A 20426-nucleotide genomic window follows, 5' to 3' on the forward strand; every position below is an offset into this window, starting at 1 on the left:
TCGCCGTCCGCGCCCTTGTCGCTTCCTCCGCCCACTTCCGGGCGCAAACTCCCTCTCCCTTTCTCCCCCACCCCGCGGCGACGAACGGCCCCAGGGCTTCATTTAATCACGGTGTTTACCTTTGATGGATGGAGCGCAGCTGCCGCCTTCGTACGCGCGCGCGCGACAGGTGAAAAGTCTTTGCCACGCGACCCGAGGCGGAGACCCGGTACCTTCTAGTCGATTGCATTCCTAGCGAATTACATTTGCGACTCGTTAATAGACTAATCAAAGGAGTCACCCCTTACAGCGATTGATTTAAGTGTCGTGAAGATTTTCATTGACAATAATTATGAATATTTTGTGGTAAACCAAAGGGGGACAATGAAGATCAAATAGGTAAAGATCGAGTAGATCGGCATGGAAGACTCTCTTTGGAGAGATTTATGTTCAGGACCAAACGAAAAGAATGGATCAAATTATTAGCTCCAGAGTAGTGAAGCATGAGAGTCTCGATAAGTTCAATGGAAGATAAAGAGCGCTACTGATGTCGCCCTCGTATGAAATACGCGAGTGTGAAATGAAGAAATATAGTCATGAATAGATAAAGTGTATCCAGCGGAACAAACCGTGGGATTGACGACTTCCGATGGCAAATACAATTTCCAAAGTAAATATCTATTTACATATATCTCTGAAATAGTGTCTGATAAGCGTTACCTTGAAACGTAATGGTATAAAATGGCTTCACGACAAAATGACATCAATAAAATTTTCTACATCTGCTTAAGTACTCCTATTATTTTTGCCTCAGTATTATTTGTATGAGATTAAATCCACTCGGGATTTCCAACACGCATTGCAAACCCTAAACTCCTACTCGATGCTATTTTAGATAATTACCAGGAGCTCTTACGTAAATTGCGTGAAAGCCTTTGCCTGTATGACGTTTAAACTTTGAACAGTTTATAAGTATGTTTATTTCAAAGAATTCATTTTTCAAGGTGGGACTTACTCCACTTCCTCCTAGTGCGAAGGCCAGATAAGTAACTTGTGAACAATATTACTTGCGTATCCAGTTTTCATTTACAGAATATGCCATTTGAATATACGCTGCATCTTCCGTATTGGTTTTCCTTCCGATCAAAAGATTCTTTCTCTGGACTCCACTGTGCGCACTCGACGACTAATAACGTCCGCTTCGTCAGAATGGGCTAATCTCAGTTCTGTTCTTATCATCCTCACTCTTTTTTCTTCTTCAAAAAAAATCTCTGTCCTTCGGCAGCTGATCTCGTTGAGTGTCAGTTCTTGTATTTGCACAATCATCTTGGAAGAAGAAGAGAGACTTTTGAAAGGCACTTCCGCTACAAGATACGTGCGTCGCAGAGGAATTCTTCCGTTTTCGTACTCCAAAGGGCTTCCGTTAACATACGGTCGGCCGTATCTGTCCCATTCAACTTCGGGAGAGATCCGTAAACATCGAGAATGATGCCATTCTGCACGTTCGTCGCTGCCTGAGGTAATATGCATATGCTTCCGCCCCAAGTGAAAAACAGTTCGTTCGAGGAATACCGGCAGTAAAGGTTAAACCAAGACCTTTCCCTTTCTGTATTTCTAGGTAATCCCAGTCACCACTGCGAGTTCAAAAGAATGGGACAATAGAAAACCTGAAGTAGAGAATTATTACGTGTTTGGGTCCATTTACTTCAAAATACACTTAGCACTATATTATTTTTAGAAAAAATTACTTAGTTCGCGTAAGGATACCAATCTACAGTCTATACTGGTTCTATGTATTCTCATGAGTAAATAGGAAATTATTATTAATGTGCTACCGTTTAAGGTAGGTGTTTTGGATTAACACAGTCCTTAACGTACAACAGAGCAACGATGACTTTCTTTGCCTCTCCTCACAAAATAGAACCTGGCATCCGACACTACCATTAATTCAGCGTCAATTCCGCATCCATCACCTTCTTCAATTTATCTTCATTCTCACCTTCGTCAATTCCGCATATAACGCCCAACATGCCTATTCTATTCCTATCACAAGTCTTCAAATATAAACTTACTATTTTATTTCTTCTTTTGAAAAATGTAATGAACAGGTCATTTAAATTCATATAATTCTTCAAATGAGGTGTTTCGCTGTTTTACTGTCTCTCTGTCGGTAAGTTAATTTTAAGTAATTACTATATAATTGGGATAAATCCTTGTATGTAAAAACTTTTGCATTGGTATGCGAGAGCAATTTACTTCCTGAAGTAAATCTAACATGTTGTGATACTTTGTTATCGATTTTAAAATTCATTCCCTCCGGCAGCGACCTATGAGCTTCGAGGAAATATGATTTGTAATCAGCAACAGAAGATTTCCTTGGGGATTACTTGTGGAACATCCGATTTTGGGCAGTTTGTGTTTACTTGTAATCATATTTGCAGTTTGAATTTCAAACACCTGCCCATCATTTTTCCTTTCACCTTCCTCTGTTTGCGAATCATCTTTCCCTTCTACTCGATACATTTGTATGCATCACATTCCCCTCATAACAAGTGGATCTAAACTTTCGCTTGAAAGCAAGTAGCTCGCTGAAAATTTTCAAAATTCAAATAAAAGGATTTGTAAAAATTCACCAGTAAAACACTCCTCTTTTATCCGTTCTGACGCATGCGGAAGTTGAAAATCATTAATTTTGGACAAAATTAATGATTTCAAAAAGCAATGCATATCACTGAGTTTAAAGTCAAAGGTCAAAATTAAAGTCAGGCTTTGCGATCAAAATGCATAAAAAATATCACAATAAAGAATAATTTTGTACAAAAACGCATTTCATTCCTCGTTTAGCATAACTTTGGGGGAAGATAAGTCGTTGGTCGAAAGGAAACATTCATTGCAAGTGGATTTCTGATTGAAGGATTTCGGACGATAGTAGAGGGCAATATTTTCAGGTCAAGGGAAAGATTATCGCGGGAAAGAAGAGTATTCTGTAACGTTTTTGTCTAGCTTTCAATTTTTTATTGAGAATTTGATTTAAAGTGTCATATTATTTTGCTGTTAACAGAAAAATTTTAAATTCAGAATAAAAAGTGAAGGACTTTAATAAATATCGCTAGGCCAAGGGTTGTCTGAGAAGTCCAATCCATGCTGCCGTCGAGGTCACCGCCACCGCAATAGAATTTGGCCAAGGGCATTGCAAAAGGGCCCTCTGGAGGGTACTCCGATGAACCTCCCCGCTTCAACTAAAATTACCAAATGCTGGCTGAAGCCACTTACGTAATGGGAACGGCTAATCACTCACTACTGCAAAGGGCTGACCGGGTTCTGGAACCACCAGCGCTCCCAATAGTTTGAAATGTGGAGATATTACGATAAGCATTTTCAATTGTGGCACCTTTACTGTGTTTCTGTACTAGCACGGGGTCTATATATGCAAAATATGCAAATTTCCAAGCGGGAATTCTGAATTTGCTGCTTCAGCCTCTCGCGAAGCGTTGAAAACTCGGCGCCAAAGTAGGAGATGAGAGTACTCGATCGCGATGGAAAACTTTTCCCTTTAATTCGATTCGCCCACTTTCGTATTTTCAAAGTGCACTCAAGTGTGGTGAAGACAAATAAATTCAGGACCCTTGCATTAGTAAATAAATGGATGAAATCGTCGTGACGACAGTAATCCGCTGTGCGCACTCAAATGATTATGGCCTCCGATTGGATAGGAGTGTACGCTGTCTCCCATCCGTCATGTATGGCTAGGTTCGGATGAGCGCAGTAGAATAACGATAAACTACTCATTCATTTTTTTCAGTACATGTCGTTTTTTCTTAAATAATTCTAAAAAAACTTCTATCTTCAATATAAAAGCTGATAAAAGCATGCTGAGATTGCCTTAATCTAGCATCAATAAAGGTATTCCCTTATTATACTGTATTAATATTGATAAAATTGATAAAACCTTAATTCTTATTCATCTTTTTCATTTTAGACTATTTATAACTATATTTCTCTGCTTATGATATAACATAATAATAAAGAGGAGCAATGACACACATTTGCTAAATTCTTGTTTCAGAAAATAAAATAAACACTAGCGAAACACTCTTCGGAAAGTTCAAATCACGTCGGCAACCCATCTCGGAATATTTCATCTAAAACATGCTAAACTATGATTGAAATTAACTCATCAATTTCGTTGCCGTCGGATGGATGGGTATATGCATTTAGATATTAACAGCTAAATGTTTCGCAATCATCTCAATGAAGTTTTTCAATTTTACTTTCCAGAGTTCAACGAAGGATGTGAAGAGGACTCTTCAAACGAATGAGAAAAGGCTCACCAACTTCACGGACAGGAGTCAGCTAAAGTACGCTCGCCGCCTCGTGGTCAAGCTGGGAAGTGCGGTCATCACTCGTGAGGATGAATGCGGTTTAGCGCTTGGAAGGCTTGCTTCCATTGTGGAACAGGTCGGTGGTGGGAAGCCTAGGGATGATAAAAAAAAGTCGCAACAATCTTTCCTTGCATTGGACGCATGAGTGCAAAGGCCTCCTACGGTTTCGCAAAGCTCTCTAAGCAATTTCCACCAATTACTTCAGTCTAAATTACCATTTAGGGCAAATGTCCCTGGGAGGTGGAAGTATAATTTTTTTACGGCTTTCCAAAATCTACTGGCACTACCTTTTTTGTGTATTCGTGAAGGACGGCGGGAAAAGGTTATTACTGAAGTTAAATGCATAAAAGCCCTAAATTTGACCCTTTGTCTCACATGCATCGGAAAAGCAATAATTTTCTGTGCCATAGGATAGAAAACGCGATGAATATTTATAATTACTAGTCATTCTGTACAATTGATTAATCCTTAGAACGGGAAAATAAAATTGACTAGCTATGAAATTCAAATACTTCTGTGATAGATTTCACGACAGTAACTTTTCACGGAGCCATCCGCAAGTATGCATTAAAACGTAGACATTTCAAAGTGAATCATTCGCATGCCAAAATCATCTCGATCAAGACGAATGAACTTTGCACTTTGAAATTTCTGCATTTGAAGCTATCGAAATTCGATGCCACACTTCTTATATACAAATTGTACTGTTAAATTGCATCCATATGTTTCATTGCCTATATAACTCTGACTTTTAAAGCCTTGTTGACTCAAAGGTGATTTTGATTGAGTATTCTGCTGCTACGAATAATTTTTAAAAGTATATACTTTGGGGAAAAATATTTCTTATTTTAAATATGATGCAAGCTCTTCAACAAATGTGTTCCCTTGTTTTACCCCAAATACTTAATGCAAATGTTAATTTTGGTTTAACGTTTTCGCCATCCGTTGGAATTAGTCGCTTGTTACCTAATTGTTCCTAATAATACCTTCATGCGATTCGCAGTAATAGTTTTCATTTCTTTCAATGTTTTTATTAAATACAAGGATGTAGGATGTACACCCGTTTTAACTGATTATTTTAGGTTATTGAAAAAATAGTGACAAGTTGCATAATCTAAAACCCTAATTGAGAACTTAGAACGATAATTAAATCAACGATATACTTCATAGTTAATTGAGAAGAATTGAGATAAAGCGCATGTTAAATAGTGTAATTAATTATTTAAAACATACAGAAAATCATTTCCCTTGATTTTCTGCTCTCTAATTGATTTTCTGCTCTCCTTGATCACTCTGCTGAAGTTATCACGTTAACAATAATCGTCAGATTGATTAGCTCAATCGATATTTATTGGAATATATCTTGGTATAAAATGTTTATTGTGCATCCTTACGAGGACTTGTATTAGTAGATGAAGATTAATATAGAACAGCTGTAAGATCCATTACTCTAGCGGAAGTTATTTGTACAAATGCCTTTCGTGAGAGATCATTTTCTAGACGCCCTTTGTTTTCTTTCACTACGGACGCAAGGTCGCTGAATGCCAGATCGCTGGGAGGGAGTGTTTGATGGTTACGAGCGGAGCTGTCGCTTTCGGCAAGCAGAAGTTAACCCAGGAGCTGCTCATGTCTCTCAGCATGCGGGAAACATTATCACCCAAGGACCACACGAGAGAGGTACAATCTAGTAAAGCAGATTTTATTACTGAAGCTGCATATTTTAATTTTTGCCGAAAATGATAGCATACATATTTAGTCAAATGTGTGCAGCTCCTCGGCTAAGAAAGCACTACGAAGGACTATGCCATTCATTTATTTTCTCAGGTATGTACATATACTTTATTGTTAATTAAAACTTTTGTTACCCAGCATAACCGTAAAAATGAGTTCTTCTTTAGCGTTTTGGAGAAAGTGCTAAGAGATCTTCCCAATGTACTAGGAGAAGACCATTTCATGTTGGTTGCTGAAATCTCCTCTCGCTTTATCAAAGAACATCAAAGGGGAAAAATATTCGACTTTCCCTCGTCCTATATAATATAAGTACTTAATAAATTGAGCCACTTTTACTAGTATTGGTTTCCATAGCCAAGATGGATCACAATTTCTATACTATTTATATTAAAACCCTCCCATCAGCTACAACCTTGAGGTGGTGGAAAGGGCTCGTGCGTTCTTATCAACTCTAGAGTGATGCTGGTGAGAGCAATGATAACTGCTCCTGGTAGGGTCACCCATGCCAGATAGGTCGAAGGTTAGGAGCCAGACGAAAGGTAGTCCACGCAGCGTCTGTTCCTGAGTGAGGCGGCTGTAAAGGTGTCTGACCCTAGTGGGGCAACCATTGAGTTATGGTCACGTTAAAAACACTATTGAGGAAGGCAACGGGAAACCACCTCAATTATCATTCCCAAAATCAAAATGATGGTCACTACAGAGATTTCGAGTCCTGGCATCTACGGGGCTCGGCCCAATCGGCCGTGTGTCGTGCCCGGCAGCGGGGGAGGCAAGGCTTGCGCGGTCGTCATCCCACGAAACCCTTGCAAGGGAAAACCGGCAGCAGCAGAATAGACGCAGAAGAAGGAGACCAATTTAGTTAAAATAGGAACTTGGAATGCTAGGACGATGTTGAGGGAAGGAAAATTAGAGAATATTAAGCGCGAGATGGAAATTGGAGATATTTTAGGTTTATTCGAGGTGAAATGGAAGGATAGTGGAAATTACTAGAGTGATAGTTATAGAATAATATGCAGGGACGGGGATGAGAGCCAACGAAAGGTTGCCATAATATTGAATATTTATTTATTTATTTATTTATTTATCGACTTAATTGGGCGAGGTTGAGACTAATAGTCCCTTCTTCCACCTAACCCTACATTACAAACAATGTTATATAAATACAATGAATAAAGAGGTAGGAAGAAGTATGGTCAACATAAAACGAGCAACGGATAGAATACTACTGGTACAGATAAAAGCAGAACCGATGAACTTAATGGTCACGTGTGTTCCTGCAGGGAAACATTTCATAGTGATGGGGGATTGGAATGTGACTAAGGCGTAGGCGAAGGAAGAGATGGTGATGAGGTGGGGGACTACGGTTTAGGCACGAGGAATGATCGCAGGGAGAAAACAATTGCGTTCTGCAGGAGACAGGGGTTAGTCATCACCAACACTTGGTTTAGACACCACAAAAGACGCAGGTATACATGGAAAATGCCAAGTGACTCAGAAAGATATCAGTTAGATTATATTCTTGTTAGACACAGGTTTAGGAACAGTATGATAAATTTGCACAGCTTCCCGGGTGTGGATGCGGACTCTGACCACAATTTAGTTGTTATGAAATGTAACATCCGTTTCAAAAAGATAAGGCAGGGGCGGAGGGTTAGAAAATGGAATGTAGAAGCATTAAATAGCTTGACAAGGAAGGAGTACCAGCAGGCTGTAGAGGAAACCATGGAGGACGGTAAAGAGCTCAGTACTATCGAAGAAAAATGGGATTGAATCAAGAAAGGAATATCGAAAGCCGCAAAAGACACCATAGGAACCGTTAGCGGAAAAAGGACAAGGAAACCGTGGGCCACGGTTGAGATGATTGCAAAGATGAATGAGAGAAGAAAATGGAAGAATGTAAACACAGAGCTAGGCAAAAGGAAGTACAGAGAGTTTAATAATAGTTTGAGACGAGCTACAAATAAAGCAAAAGAAACATGGTTGAAGACGCAGTGTGAAGATATGGTTTCCAGAAGAAGGGTGAAATTGGTGCGCTATACAGCAAGGTTAAATCACTATCGGGAACTATGAAGGGAATATCTGTGCAAACAGTTAGAGATAAGTCGGGTGAGATAATAGTTGGCACAGAAAAGATCCAAGAGAGATGAAGGAATGCATGGTAAATACTACTAAAAAAATAATACTGTAAGGTAAAGACCTGAAGCCACCAAGGTTAAAAATAGAAAGATAAAATGACGTAGAGGATGATAGCTTAGGCCCAGGCATACTCGACAATGAGATAGAAATGGCATTAAGAGGGATGAAGCTAAATAAGGCCGTGGGGGTAGACAATATTGCTGCGGAACTACTAAAAGATTTAAGAGAATGTGGTATGAAAAGGCTATATGGACTGATTCGTAGCATCTATGGTGACGGGATCTGGTCGGAAGGTTTTGTGAGATGTGTTAATTCCTATTTCGAAAAAGTTAAAGGCTACTTCATGTGAAGACTACGGAATAATGAGCTGGATTTCCCCTGCAGCAAAATTGGTTCTTAGGATAATCAACAAAAGGATGGAAAGCAAGGCAAATGATTACTTAGGGAATGATCAGTTTGGGTTTAGAAAGGGGAGAAGCACGCGTAATGCCATAGCAGTATTGAGATCAATAATCGAGAGGAATATAGAATACAATCAGGACCTATTTGCCTGTTTCGTTGATTTCAAAAAGGCGTTTGATAGAGTGGAATGAGAAAACTAATGATTAAATTGCAGAAAATAGGATTAGATTGGAGGGACTGGAGGCTAATCCGGAACCTGTTTATGTATCAGACTGCTCAGGCGCCAGTGGGGAACGAGGAGTCTGGATGGGCAGTGCTAGGAAGAGGTGTAAGGCAGGGTTGCCCATTGTCACCGTTGCTGTTCAACCTGTATGTAGAGGAAATGATTAAAAAGGCATGGGAAGAACTGGAAGTAGGAATGATAGTTGGCGGGGAATACGTAAAATCAGTTAGGTTTGTTGATGACCAAGCTTTAGTTTGTCAGTCAGCCAAGGGGTTGTAAGCATTGCTGAGTGAATTCGAAATTCAGTGCGACAGGCATGGGATGAGAATCAATATTAATAAAACAAAGGTTATGCGATTTTCTGGAAAGAAAAAGGCTAGGCTAAACATTATAATAGGAGGGCAAAAACTAGAGCAGGTAGAACAGTTTACGTATCTCGGAAGTGTTTTGGACCAACACGGTCAAAGTAGTACAGACTTAAGGAGAAGAATACGCCAGGCAAAGAGGCTTTCACAAGGAGGGAGTTGTTGACAGGGATGCTGAGTAAGAATATTAAGAAAAGACTCATAAAACTAGAATATGGAGTATAACTATGTACGGCGCGGAAACGTGGTTATTGAAGCAGGAGGATAGACGTAGATTGGAGGCTTTTGAAATGTGGGTGTGGAGAAGGATGGAGAAGGTGAAAAGGACCGAGAAGAAAACAAATGAGGGAGTTTTGTTAGTAGTCACAAAATATTTATTTGGTATTTGGGTCCATGGAAAACCTACCTTAACCGGTAGATTACTTAATAAGATTAAAAATTATTTAAACACTAACACCCACGAACGTACATTTTTCACCCCTCTAAAACCATCACCTCTCTTTGTCCCAATCAATTGATGACAAATATCAATGGGCATCAAGTCATATAAATGGAGAAAGAGGATGACACGCTGTTCTCATGCACTAAACTACACCATTTTATGCATTGAAAACGATTCCAACTCTTAGTGCCGCTATGAAAACCTAAGCACTTTGCGGTTTGGCCAAAACAAAAGTGACATATTTACGAAGACTGATCGCGTATTTTAAGCTCAATTGGACCTCTTAATCTTCTCCCAATCCTGAGGAAACAATTGGGCGACTTTTGGATCTGAACTCACCTCGTTATGTTTTATTTTGATTAGTTGTAATGAATTGCATCGTTTTCAAATGACGTCTTAGTTTCACGTGTGGAATCAAGGTTTACTACTACGTTTTAATAAGGATTGGTTTCTTAAGACTGTTCAATTACTTTCAATTTATGTACACAAGCATAGGCCACGGTGAAACTCAGCATCCACTTGAAGACATCGCTAGAATGCGACATTAATATTATTATTGCAATAATACATTATTAATTGAACTTTGGAAACACGTTCTCGTCATTGTGAGATATATCAAACCTAATATATAGCATTATAAAAGCTTTTAATTTTAACTGATAAAATATTAATTTGCTCAACAGCTGGCTTTATGCTAATTCACTTGTCAACAGAAGGCTTTAACTGACATTTATTAATGTTAATATGTACAAAATATTCTCGCTCGATGGATCAATTGTTTTATTTAATCCAAACTCACCTTGCATTATTGGCAAAAGCATTTTTCGAGAATTAGTATTTAGCAGATTTGGCTACCCATGAGATTTGGGAGAATGTCATTAAGAATTCACTTATTTAGTTAGTCGAACTTGAGTTCAAATCTTGGATGACCATTATGTGTTGTATCGATTTGATCTCTGCCATTTTGTGCGCTGCGATTTATGTAGCTCGCTAAATAAAAGGAAACAATTTTAGTATTGGTCGCCATGGGGATATACTATAAATAAACTCATAAATGTTTCAAAGGTTTTCCGGGTTACTCCCACGTCAATCCGTTTCGCTTGACGAGTTTTTTCGGTATTCCAATCGGTATCTTCAGGCACTTTGAACTGAAAAATTAAAAAAAAAAAATACGTCCACAAAAGTTGTCGGCAAGTGAAACGGATCAACGAATGAGCAACCCTAAAACGATGGGGAGACATCTTCATACCGTCACGGAAGCCTTCGCATTAAACTCATAAATATTGGTTTTCAGCTTTCAAGTGTAAAATCCACAGTGATCAACCCTGAAATTCTTTGACAGGTGAGAACTGAGCTCACTTAATATTAAGCCCTATACGTCATGTGAAATTTACACATCCAGGCTAAAGGGGCAAGTTCCTTTCACCGACCTGCCTGCGGTTTCACTAAATATCTTGTATCAGAAATGTCACATTGCTTGATTGAAGCTAAAGATGCCCGGAGGTGTCACCCTTAGTCGTATCTGTGCCCTTCGATCAGTTACCTGTCGCTACAACCACTGCATAGGACACTTCTCTTTCAAGTGAAAGGAAATAATATCGTTAATGAATTTTTCCGCTGCCATTTGTAGTATTGTTACTTTATCCACATGCATATTAGAAAATTGAATTATGTTCATGGAAAATTCAAAGGAATCTTGATGCAAGTTTTGAGGTCTCCTCATCGCATCTTGACCAATTTCCCTGTTATTGCGTGAATAATTGCGGGCGCGTGTGATGTTTGAGGCATACTGTCCACCATGATTCAGAAACTATTAACCTCGCGAGGAGGGCGAAATGTTTAATTGAAAAATTGCTGTAAAAGTTTCATTAACGTCCTGCCAAATCATCCACGGGGAAGTATCATTCTAAAAAGGGCCATTTTAATATTTATTCGATTTAAAATTTGTTTCAAATTTTTCAATGCAGCTCTTTTGGTCAATTAATCATTTCAGAATACTTTTAGCCATTCTAATTTCCATTATTTTATTCAGTCCGTAACCTAATAATGTTTTTAGATAGTATTTTGTATGCAGATATAAAGTTTTCTACGGCATTTTTCCCTGAAACATTTTAATAATTCATATTTGTAATTGTAAAGATACGAGTATTATCGTATTTCATTTCATTCGTGACCTTCATGCTCGTGGCAACGAAATATAATTGTCGATAAACGGAAGAGTATTTAATATCAAACGGCTCCATAAAAGAAAGTACTCAACGTTTTCAACGGAAAAATCTAAAAAAATTCATATTTCCATAGCATTTCCTAAGTCTAACTTTTATCAGCGATTTTTACTCCTGGAATTTTCAGAAAATATTTTATTTATTTTATTTAGTCATTATTATAGTTACTCTTTACGAGAAGGTTCGACCACCAGACTTGAACATCGGTTCGAGAAGGTATTTCCTACGAATAAACAGGGCTTCGATGAGTTTTATTAAACACCAATGACAGTAATTTTATCCAGCCTTATGAATAGACCACACGATACGCTTCCCTCGGACTTTTGGCACTGCTGCCACGGATATTAAAAGACACATTTTATTCCAATATAAATTTATAATGGTAAATATACCCCAGCAAGGCATTCTAAATGAATATCGAGTTTTAATTTGGCGAGGCAAATGATCAAGCTAAATATTTTTGGGTACATAAATGCAAGAGGAACCAACACTGTTTTCCCGAACGCTGCAGAGAATTCAAATATTGCTGAATTCTGCCCATAGGGTAATCCAGGCGGAATTTTTACTCTATTTCTTTAATAAACACAATTTTTTAGAGGTAGTCCTAAACATTTTAACTTTGTAAAAGGAGGTCGAGGATCCGGCCATAAAAAATGCATGGACTCAAAAGATCCAAAAATAGCGAAGGAGTGCCGCCGGAGACGCGGAAAGCAGCGGCGGAGGAACTCGCTGTGCGGGGGGATATGTGGAATGCCTGTGAGCATACCAAAGTCACATCTCCTCCACCATCCTTCCGCCAGTAACCCGATACAATGCATGAATGGAGAATAGAGGCCCCTACCCTATTATGGCGCACGTATTGGTATTTCATCAAATAATTGCATTTCTCTTGAAACATTAACTACAAAGCGCATTCTAAGCATCGTGTTGGAAAAATATTCAATCAGCTGCGTGCGTAGCCAAAAATTAAAAAAAAAACTTCATGCGATCCATCGGTATAAGGATTATTTAACACCATTAACCATATAGCACTTCATTAAAGTTAAATTCAAACCATGTGGAGGGAAAGAAGGTTAGGGGTAGGTAGGCTAATTTCAAGGAGGGGATAAGGGCAGTAAAATATGTGTATTTAGAGATTATGGAGCAGTCATCGCCCTAAATTCGATCTATTTTGATCGAAGCTTACATCATAAAAAATATTTATATTTATTTTGGCTTTTAAAAGGGTTCAAAAATAGGCCAAAATTTAAATGGAATCTCTGGAATTAAATGTATAAATGTGGATGTATTTAATATTTCACTCTCCTCACGGTATTATGCTCATTTCTGGGAGCAAAATTAAATCCTACTGGCTTGTTATAATGTTTTCCCTGAGCGAGACACTTTTATTTGTACATAAGTAATTCCGAGACGTAATTCGATCCCACGACGACCGTTGGGTTGGCAGGAGAGCGCATTACTCACCCGACTAGACCTGTCGAAAATTGGGTTTTAATGGAATATTTCGGAATCCATTTCATCACTACTAATGCTCCAATATTTAGAAGAGTTCTCAAAATCTTAAATTGGATACATTCCGATGGATATCATTTGAAAACTATTTTTGTCTGTGTGATCGTATGATAGCAAAATGACGAATGCAGTGAATCTTTGGTTGATTACAGAACACTACGTCTCTCTGTTAGAACACATTCTCTTCAAGCGTATTTTTTAGTAAAATTACACCACGCATTACAGGTATTTTGTGGCGTGGCAGCAATAAAGTTGAAATACATGTAAATAACCAAATTACGCCATTTTATAGTGACTTGCAATTAAGTTTCTGTATTTAATTTTGGTCCGTTTACATGTAAGTTTGAAATAATAATAAGAAGAACTGTTTTATCCAACCTCATCTATTTCTTTATGAGTGGTAGAATAAACATTTGATTTATTTTTATTTTAGGATGCCGGGACGCTTCTTGAGCCACGAGCAGCTGCCGCCGTCGGCCAGTCTGGACTCATGTCACTCTACGATGCCATGTTTGCTCAATACGGGGTGAAACTAGCGCAGGTGAATACGAAAAAACCACATGAGCAGATGTTTAATGTGACAGTCTTCCCACCAGAATCTTTCTCCACCTTATCTATGCTCTTGTGGAAATCGAAAAAAAGTACCTCAATTTGAACATTTAATAACCTAATTAAGGCGCCACAGAAAATTTGTAAGGAAACCTTTTGGTAAATCACCTTGTTGTTATTTTAAATGGGTCGTTTCGTAAAATTAACGGCGATCTTTAAGTCCTGCTTCAAAAACTTACCCCATCTCTCTCCCGAGTTTCTTTTAAGCAGCTGCATAATACGACTTAACATAGTACGCCATTGAGTCATTCGTTCGCCGTTTCTTTATTTTACTTGGCGCAATTCTGCAGTTAAGAATTTATAACTTTCGAAATAGCTTACCCAACCCAGTTGTTCAGAAATGCTGCCGTTTCATGACCTTTGCCGTCAAAATTTTCCAGGTGCTCGTTACTAAGCCAGACTTCTACAACGAGGAAACTCGCCGCAACCTCTTCAGCACGCTCTCGGAGTTGATTAGCCTCAACATAGTTCCCATAATAAACACCAACGACGCCGTCTCTCCACCGCCACAAGCTGATGAGGAACATTCCAGCTCCAAAAAGGTATTGTCTAGTCTTGGGACCGACGTATCATTTGGGGAAAAGATTGATTCATGGAATCGCTCATGCATCAGCTTGTCATAAATTTACTTTGATGGGTTTGAAGGGTTATTATAATACAATTTATGATCAATGCTCTAATACAATTACTCATGGGTTAATATCACGATCTCTATTAAGTGGGGGTATATTTGATGGTACAACCAACCAAGTCATGAGAATTTAGAAATTTCGAAAAAATTTAGAAATCATGGTAATTCGTCTCAGTATGTAATAAAAAAATTAAAATATTTTTACGATCAATTTTTTAACATCACCTTTGCAGTTTCACTTGAGATAAAATTTACTAATATCGAAATGTCTTAAGTTCATATGGTACCAAGATATAAATCTCAAAAAAATTATCATGACAATATTTAATGATACTTGATATTTAAATACATTGCCAAACAATAAAAGCAAGAGGCAGGGTGAGAGTTTGCAGCTCAGTTGGTAAATTATATTTAAAAAATATGCATATGGGAGTAAGTGGGATGGGGGAGAATTCTTTGGTTGTGAAAGGAGGGAAGGAGTGGGGAAGATACTCATATGTTTTACATTTGAGTTGATGGTATGGTGTTGGTATGGATTTTGGTTCTATTATCTACGTCTATCATCCTACTTCAGTGACCATGTTTCTGCGCCCTCCATAACTACACTCCATATCAATGTTTTCACGATCCTTTTTCTTGGCATCTTTACTCAACGTCCTAATGCAATTCTTTTCCTTACGTCCCTAATATATATATATATATATATATATATATATATATACTATTATATATCTATACTAGTATATATATATACACACATATATATATATATATATATATATATATATATATATATATATATGCGAACAGAGGGGTTTGTTGGAAGAAATCCTATGGAGACAGGAAAAGTGGTTGAAGGGGGTATCGACCGGCAGTGGGATGTTGAAGACTGTGATTGAGGGGAGAATGTTGGGCAAACGAGGAAAGGGAAGGAACAGGATAGTGATGCACACACATTCAAACACGACATCCCGCCAAACGGCGAATAAATACTCATACATATGGAAACAGATATAAGGAAAAGGAATAGGAACACATATAAAGGACGAACACAATAAAGGTGGGGAAGGCGGAATCGAACGGATCACAAGAGTAAAAATATTTCCTTGACCGGGATTCGAACACCGGATCTTTCCACTTGCCGGGCGGATGCTCTTAACCTTTATTTATTTCTAAGCCTTTATTGTGTTCGTCCTTTATATGTGTTCCTATCCCTTTTCCTTATATCTGTTTCCATATGTATATATATATATATATATATATATATATATATATATATATATATATATAACGGCATAATAGAACACAAAATGAAACAGCTAACACATAACACATGGAGGACACTAACATTGTAGATTGTTTGAGCTTTCGGCCTTCTCCGAGGCCTTCTTCAAGTAAGACTCTATGTATATAAGTAAGTATAGTAAGTGTATATATATAACATCCGTTTGTATATATTTTTGCCGTTTGGCTGGTTATCTTGTTGATTTGTGCATGTTATTGTAACGCCATGCTATTCCACTAATTTATTTCCAGGTGATTAGCATCAAGGATAACGACAGCTTGGCTGCCATGTTAGCCGCTGAAGTCCAGGCAGATCTCTTAATATTGATGTCCGACGTGGACGGAATATACACTTGCCCACCTGATCAAGACGGCGCTCGCATGATCAACACTTTCACCTCGCAGATGTCGCAGAGTGTTCAATTTGGCCGGAAATCAAGAGTAGGGACAGGGGGAATGGACTCCAAGGTCAGATTTAAAAATACACTTCATTGAACCTAAACTTTTTATATTCTTACTAGCAGAATCGCAGCACAGAAACATTCGAAGAATTCAACGAAATACGACCATTGTTTTATTTCACCTTGCTTAAAATGATTAAATCTTTTAGATTTAATCGGAATATCACTCATCGCGCACGGAATTAAAAACCTGTTTTTGATAGTTTAATTATGAAACAAAAAACGCGTTTTATGTAGCTTCGTGTTTAATTGCATTGAATGCACTTTCTCGTGTCGTGAACAATGTTATTTCAAAAGAATGACTCCTCTGTTTAGCTCTTGGGCCTTGATAAATCTATGCCATAATTTTCCTTCCATTGTCAGTGTTCCTTGGCAAAATTACACCTGAAAAGCTTCGAAAAGCATTGTTTTATCTCTTTCACCTATTTTCTTTATTTCAAAACTTAATTAAAAGTTTCATATAACGTCAAGTCTTTTCAGTAGGCAACATAAAAAAAGTCTCCAAAATTAATGTTAAGAATTCATCCGGAAGATCTAGTGCTCTAATAAAAAAGTTACGGAAAAATCTGTCCTTCCGCACAGTTAGAAATCAATTTAATGACGTTATTTGAAACAATTTCATCTCCAAATATTATTTATGTGTTGGATTAGTTTGAAATGGGGAAATTATGTAACTTTGAAGGCATTCATAGCAGGTATATACCATTTAGGTTTAAACGCACTACGGAAATACTATTTTGTTATGTATCCAACAGATAAGGCAAGCGTTCATGGCATCCTTGCAGCTGTTTTCTACTTTTAAGTGTTTTCTCCATTTTCTACGATCGTTTACCTTTTTCCATCATGGTTTCAAGGGAGTTCTCTTCGTATAGCTCAGCAGCAGAAATATGTGTGCGTACTAATGGGTAGTGTATTTATATTAATGGTGTCAAATTAATTATACATTTGAGAAGAACTCTATTAACCAGCATGCCAAAGGGCGACTGTTTTATGATGGCTGTACAAAGGATAACTGTATTTTTCCTACCAAAATCGACTCTTTTTTGACGGATTTAAAAAATCCTACATTATGCAACACTATTAAAAATGCTTACATGTTCCATTTGTTACCCACATCAACTTCACCTAAGTAGAGAATCTTCACGATTGTGCACGAAAGAACTATCATTTCGTACTTTCTCACATAGATAATAAATGAAATAGCTGTTATTTCCCTCTAATTGTTTTACAGCTGTACCGCTGGATCCATCCATTTATTTATATTTTTATAAACCCTCCATGTATTTTTTTCTTTTTGAAAAATCGCATTACATTTTTAACTAATATTCACGACTCCTAAACTTTATTTGATTCAAACTTATTTTTCTTCACCAACTCAATTTAAATGCATATTTTACGATATAAATTTTCTAGGACGGGGAATCTAATGAAGAAATTTTATTTAGATACTTGCTATAAAAAAGATTTTGATAAAAATTTGAATTGAATATTGACTTTGAATCAAAAACTCGTCCTGCAAGGAGCATTTGGCGTTTTCGCTTTTCAACGGTTGAGTAAATTCTCAAACGCATATTTTTGAACCGCTATCACCGAAAAACATCCGTTCCTGCGGTTGGACTCAGATTTTTGACTCTTATATTAAGTGTATGACAAAGCGTAGGACAAAGTTTTCTTAACAAACTTCATCAGGGGAGAACACAGCTCGTAGTTACGAGTATAAAGACGGTGTGACACAGTTTTCACTAGTCCATAGCTGTAAGCAGCAAGGCCAAACACCCCTCTATCCAAAGGTGACGACGGATAGACAGTCCCACGCCCTAGATGAGCCTCCCTTTTGGCATCCCTACCTTGCTTACTATAAATGTTGGCCCTCACTCCTCTTCGTCTGCCGTAGATAGTGCCGGCTCGGACCCATCGTATTTTGATCATTCTCTGGGCGGCTGCCCACTCCTTTGCTGTTTTAAGGCCCACTAGAGCATAAGCGATAACCACGGTAGGGGAAAGAAAATAAGTTGAATGAGGGATCTAAATGGACGTGTCTTCAGAACGTCGGTATGAGAGGGACCATCCCTTAGAAACGGGGAAGAGGAAGGAGTGGAAGGAGAAAATTTTACGTAAAATAAAAACGGATTATTTGACAGTTTAAAAGGGACGTCATTCACTCCTCGCGTGGGACAACAAAATGAAAATGATTCAGAAAACGAACGAAATCTCATTTCGAGTTCAAGAATTCTACGACAAAGTGTTCCAGTCATATCATACTACGCTGAATATTAAGGTACTCACTAATCTTTCCATCTTTAATTGATGTACTTCCTATCAGGTCCCTTCTCTTAGTTAAAACTTCTTAGCCTAGCATACGTAATTCTTCTTTTGATGCCCTTAATACTTTTCCCATTTCCGTCTGCCTGAATAGATGCAATGCTCTTTCGACTCAGGTTTATTCACTACTGTTTTAATATTCATCTTAGCCATCCTACTTCTTGAGAAACTTAATATCTTACTTATTATATATTCTCATCTCAAATATATAACATTGATTCTTTTCAAGGGCTCAGCAGTGTTTGCAATCTTTTTAATGAATGATTAATTATACGAGTCGAGAGCTCGTATAATTAGCCATTCATTCAAAGCAAGCTACTAGCTCCCGAGCTCGTAGCTTACTTTGCTTTGATGAGTTCTCCTTCTAGTTTCATTCCTAACTCCAGCTTTTCTGATGCTTCTCTTAACACTTCCGCCGTTTACGCGTCGAAAGCACGGGTTATAACCGGCAATCCTGCCTTTAACCCCTTATTTATGACTGCTCATCTCGATTTTCCATTCCCTGCCTCTATTTATGCCGTCTTAGACGCTCAAGTTTCTACTTCCCTCCAGTCCGCTCTTATCTTTTGCCAACATTAAGTGTCAAATTTACTTAATCTTACGAATTCTTTCTCTAATTCCACGAGGCAATTTAATATTCTGGTTATGCTCTACACGTATGTTTTTCTTTTAGAGATGCTATAGCTTTTATGGGGTCACAAGTACCCACAATCTTTCTAAATTTAGACTGATTTCCCCCTAATTATTCATTCCCGACCGGCTCTGCCCCTTTTTTGATGATTAAAAGTGAGGAATCAAAGTTATAGTCCTACAGTTCGCATATACCTCGCAATTCCCTTTCAAAGATTGCGAATCAATACTGAATGAACAAACTCTTCTGGTTTCTTCATAAATACGAGGGTCATCCGGAAAGTAGTACCCGTTCGTGAAATAAAGACACAAAAGTAAATATTAACAAACATAAAAAATTTTATTTGAAAGAGGATACTTTAAACTACTTCTCAACATAATCTCCAAGCAAATTAAGGCATTTGTCATAACGTGTGACAAGTTTCTGTATTCCTGCTGCATAGTCCTTCGCCGCCAGCTCATTGAGATACGCGAGGGACCCATCTTGCACAAATTTTTGCATAATGCAGATGGTGTTTAACAATTTCATGAACAATTGTTCGAGAAACATTGGGAAAATGCTCACAGATGTCATCAATTGTGACGCGCCGATCGTTCCTCACGAATTCGTCAACTGAGCTCACCAGTTGGTCTGTAATGACAGACGGTCTCTCCGAACGCTCATCGTCGTGTGTGTTCCCCCTCCCCATGTTGAAGTTGCGACACCACCGCCGAACAGACGACTCGTCCATTACATTGTCTCCATACACCTCCTTTAATTGGCGATGAATATCACATGGGCGAACGTTTCTTGCATTGAGGAATTTAATCACTGCCCTCACTTCACAACTGGCGGCGTTCTCAATTTTTTTAAACATTGTAAACAATCACAGAAACAACACAGGCAATGCTAGCGTCACGCAACTTGGCTCAGAGAAGGCAGACAAGCCACTGAAGCTATCTGACCTCGTCCAGCGGCTACTCGCGTCGTCAGCACTTCATGCGGCACGAACGGGTACTACTTTCCGGATGACCCTCGTATTACAAATAAGTCCTTGGACACTTTTACTTTTACGCTTTTTATTTTTGAATAAGATTACACGGAATATTTAT

General features: G+C 38.1%; 1 protein-coding gene across 1 annotated transcript in view; it reads left to right on the forward strand.

The window, feature by feature from the left end:
- P5CS (Delta[1]-pyrroline-5-carboxylate synthase) overlaps positions 1–20426 on the forward strand; it is a 55783-nt gene that overhangs the window by 10600 nt on the left and 24757 nt on the right. The window contains exons 2-6 of the mRNA XM_071591927.1: positions 4258–4437; positions 5895–6038; positions 13831–13938; positions 14387–14548; positions 16174–16389. Coding sequence (XP_071448028.1) covers positions 4258–4437; positions 5895–6038; positions 13831–13938; positions 14387–14548; positions 16174–16389 — 810 coding nt within the window. The remainder of the gene's footprint in view (positions 1–4257; positions 4438–5894; positions 6039–13830; positions 13939–14386; positions 14549–16173; positions 16390–20426) is intronic.

The sequence above is a fragment of the Hetaerina americana genome, unplaced genomic scaffold (assembly GCF_022747635.1).
Source record: "Hetaerina americana unplaced genomic scaffold, ioHetAmer1.1.p SCAF_5, whole genome shotgun sequence".
NCBI lineage: Eukaryota > Metazoa > Arthropoda > Insecta > Odonata > Calopterygidae > Hetaerina > Hetaerina americana.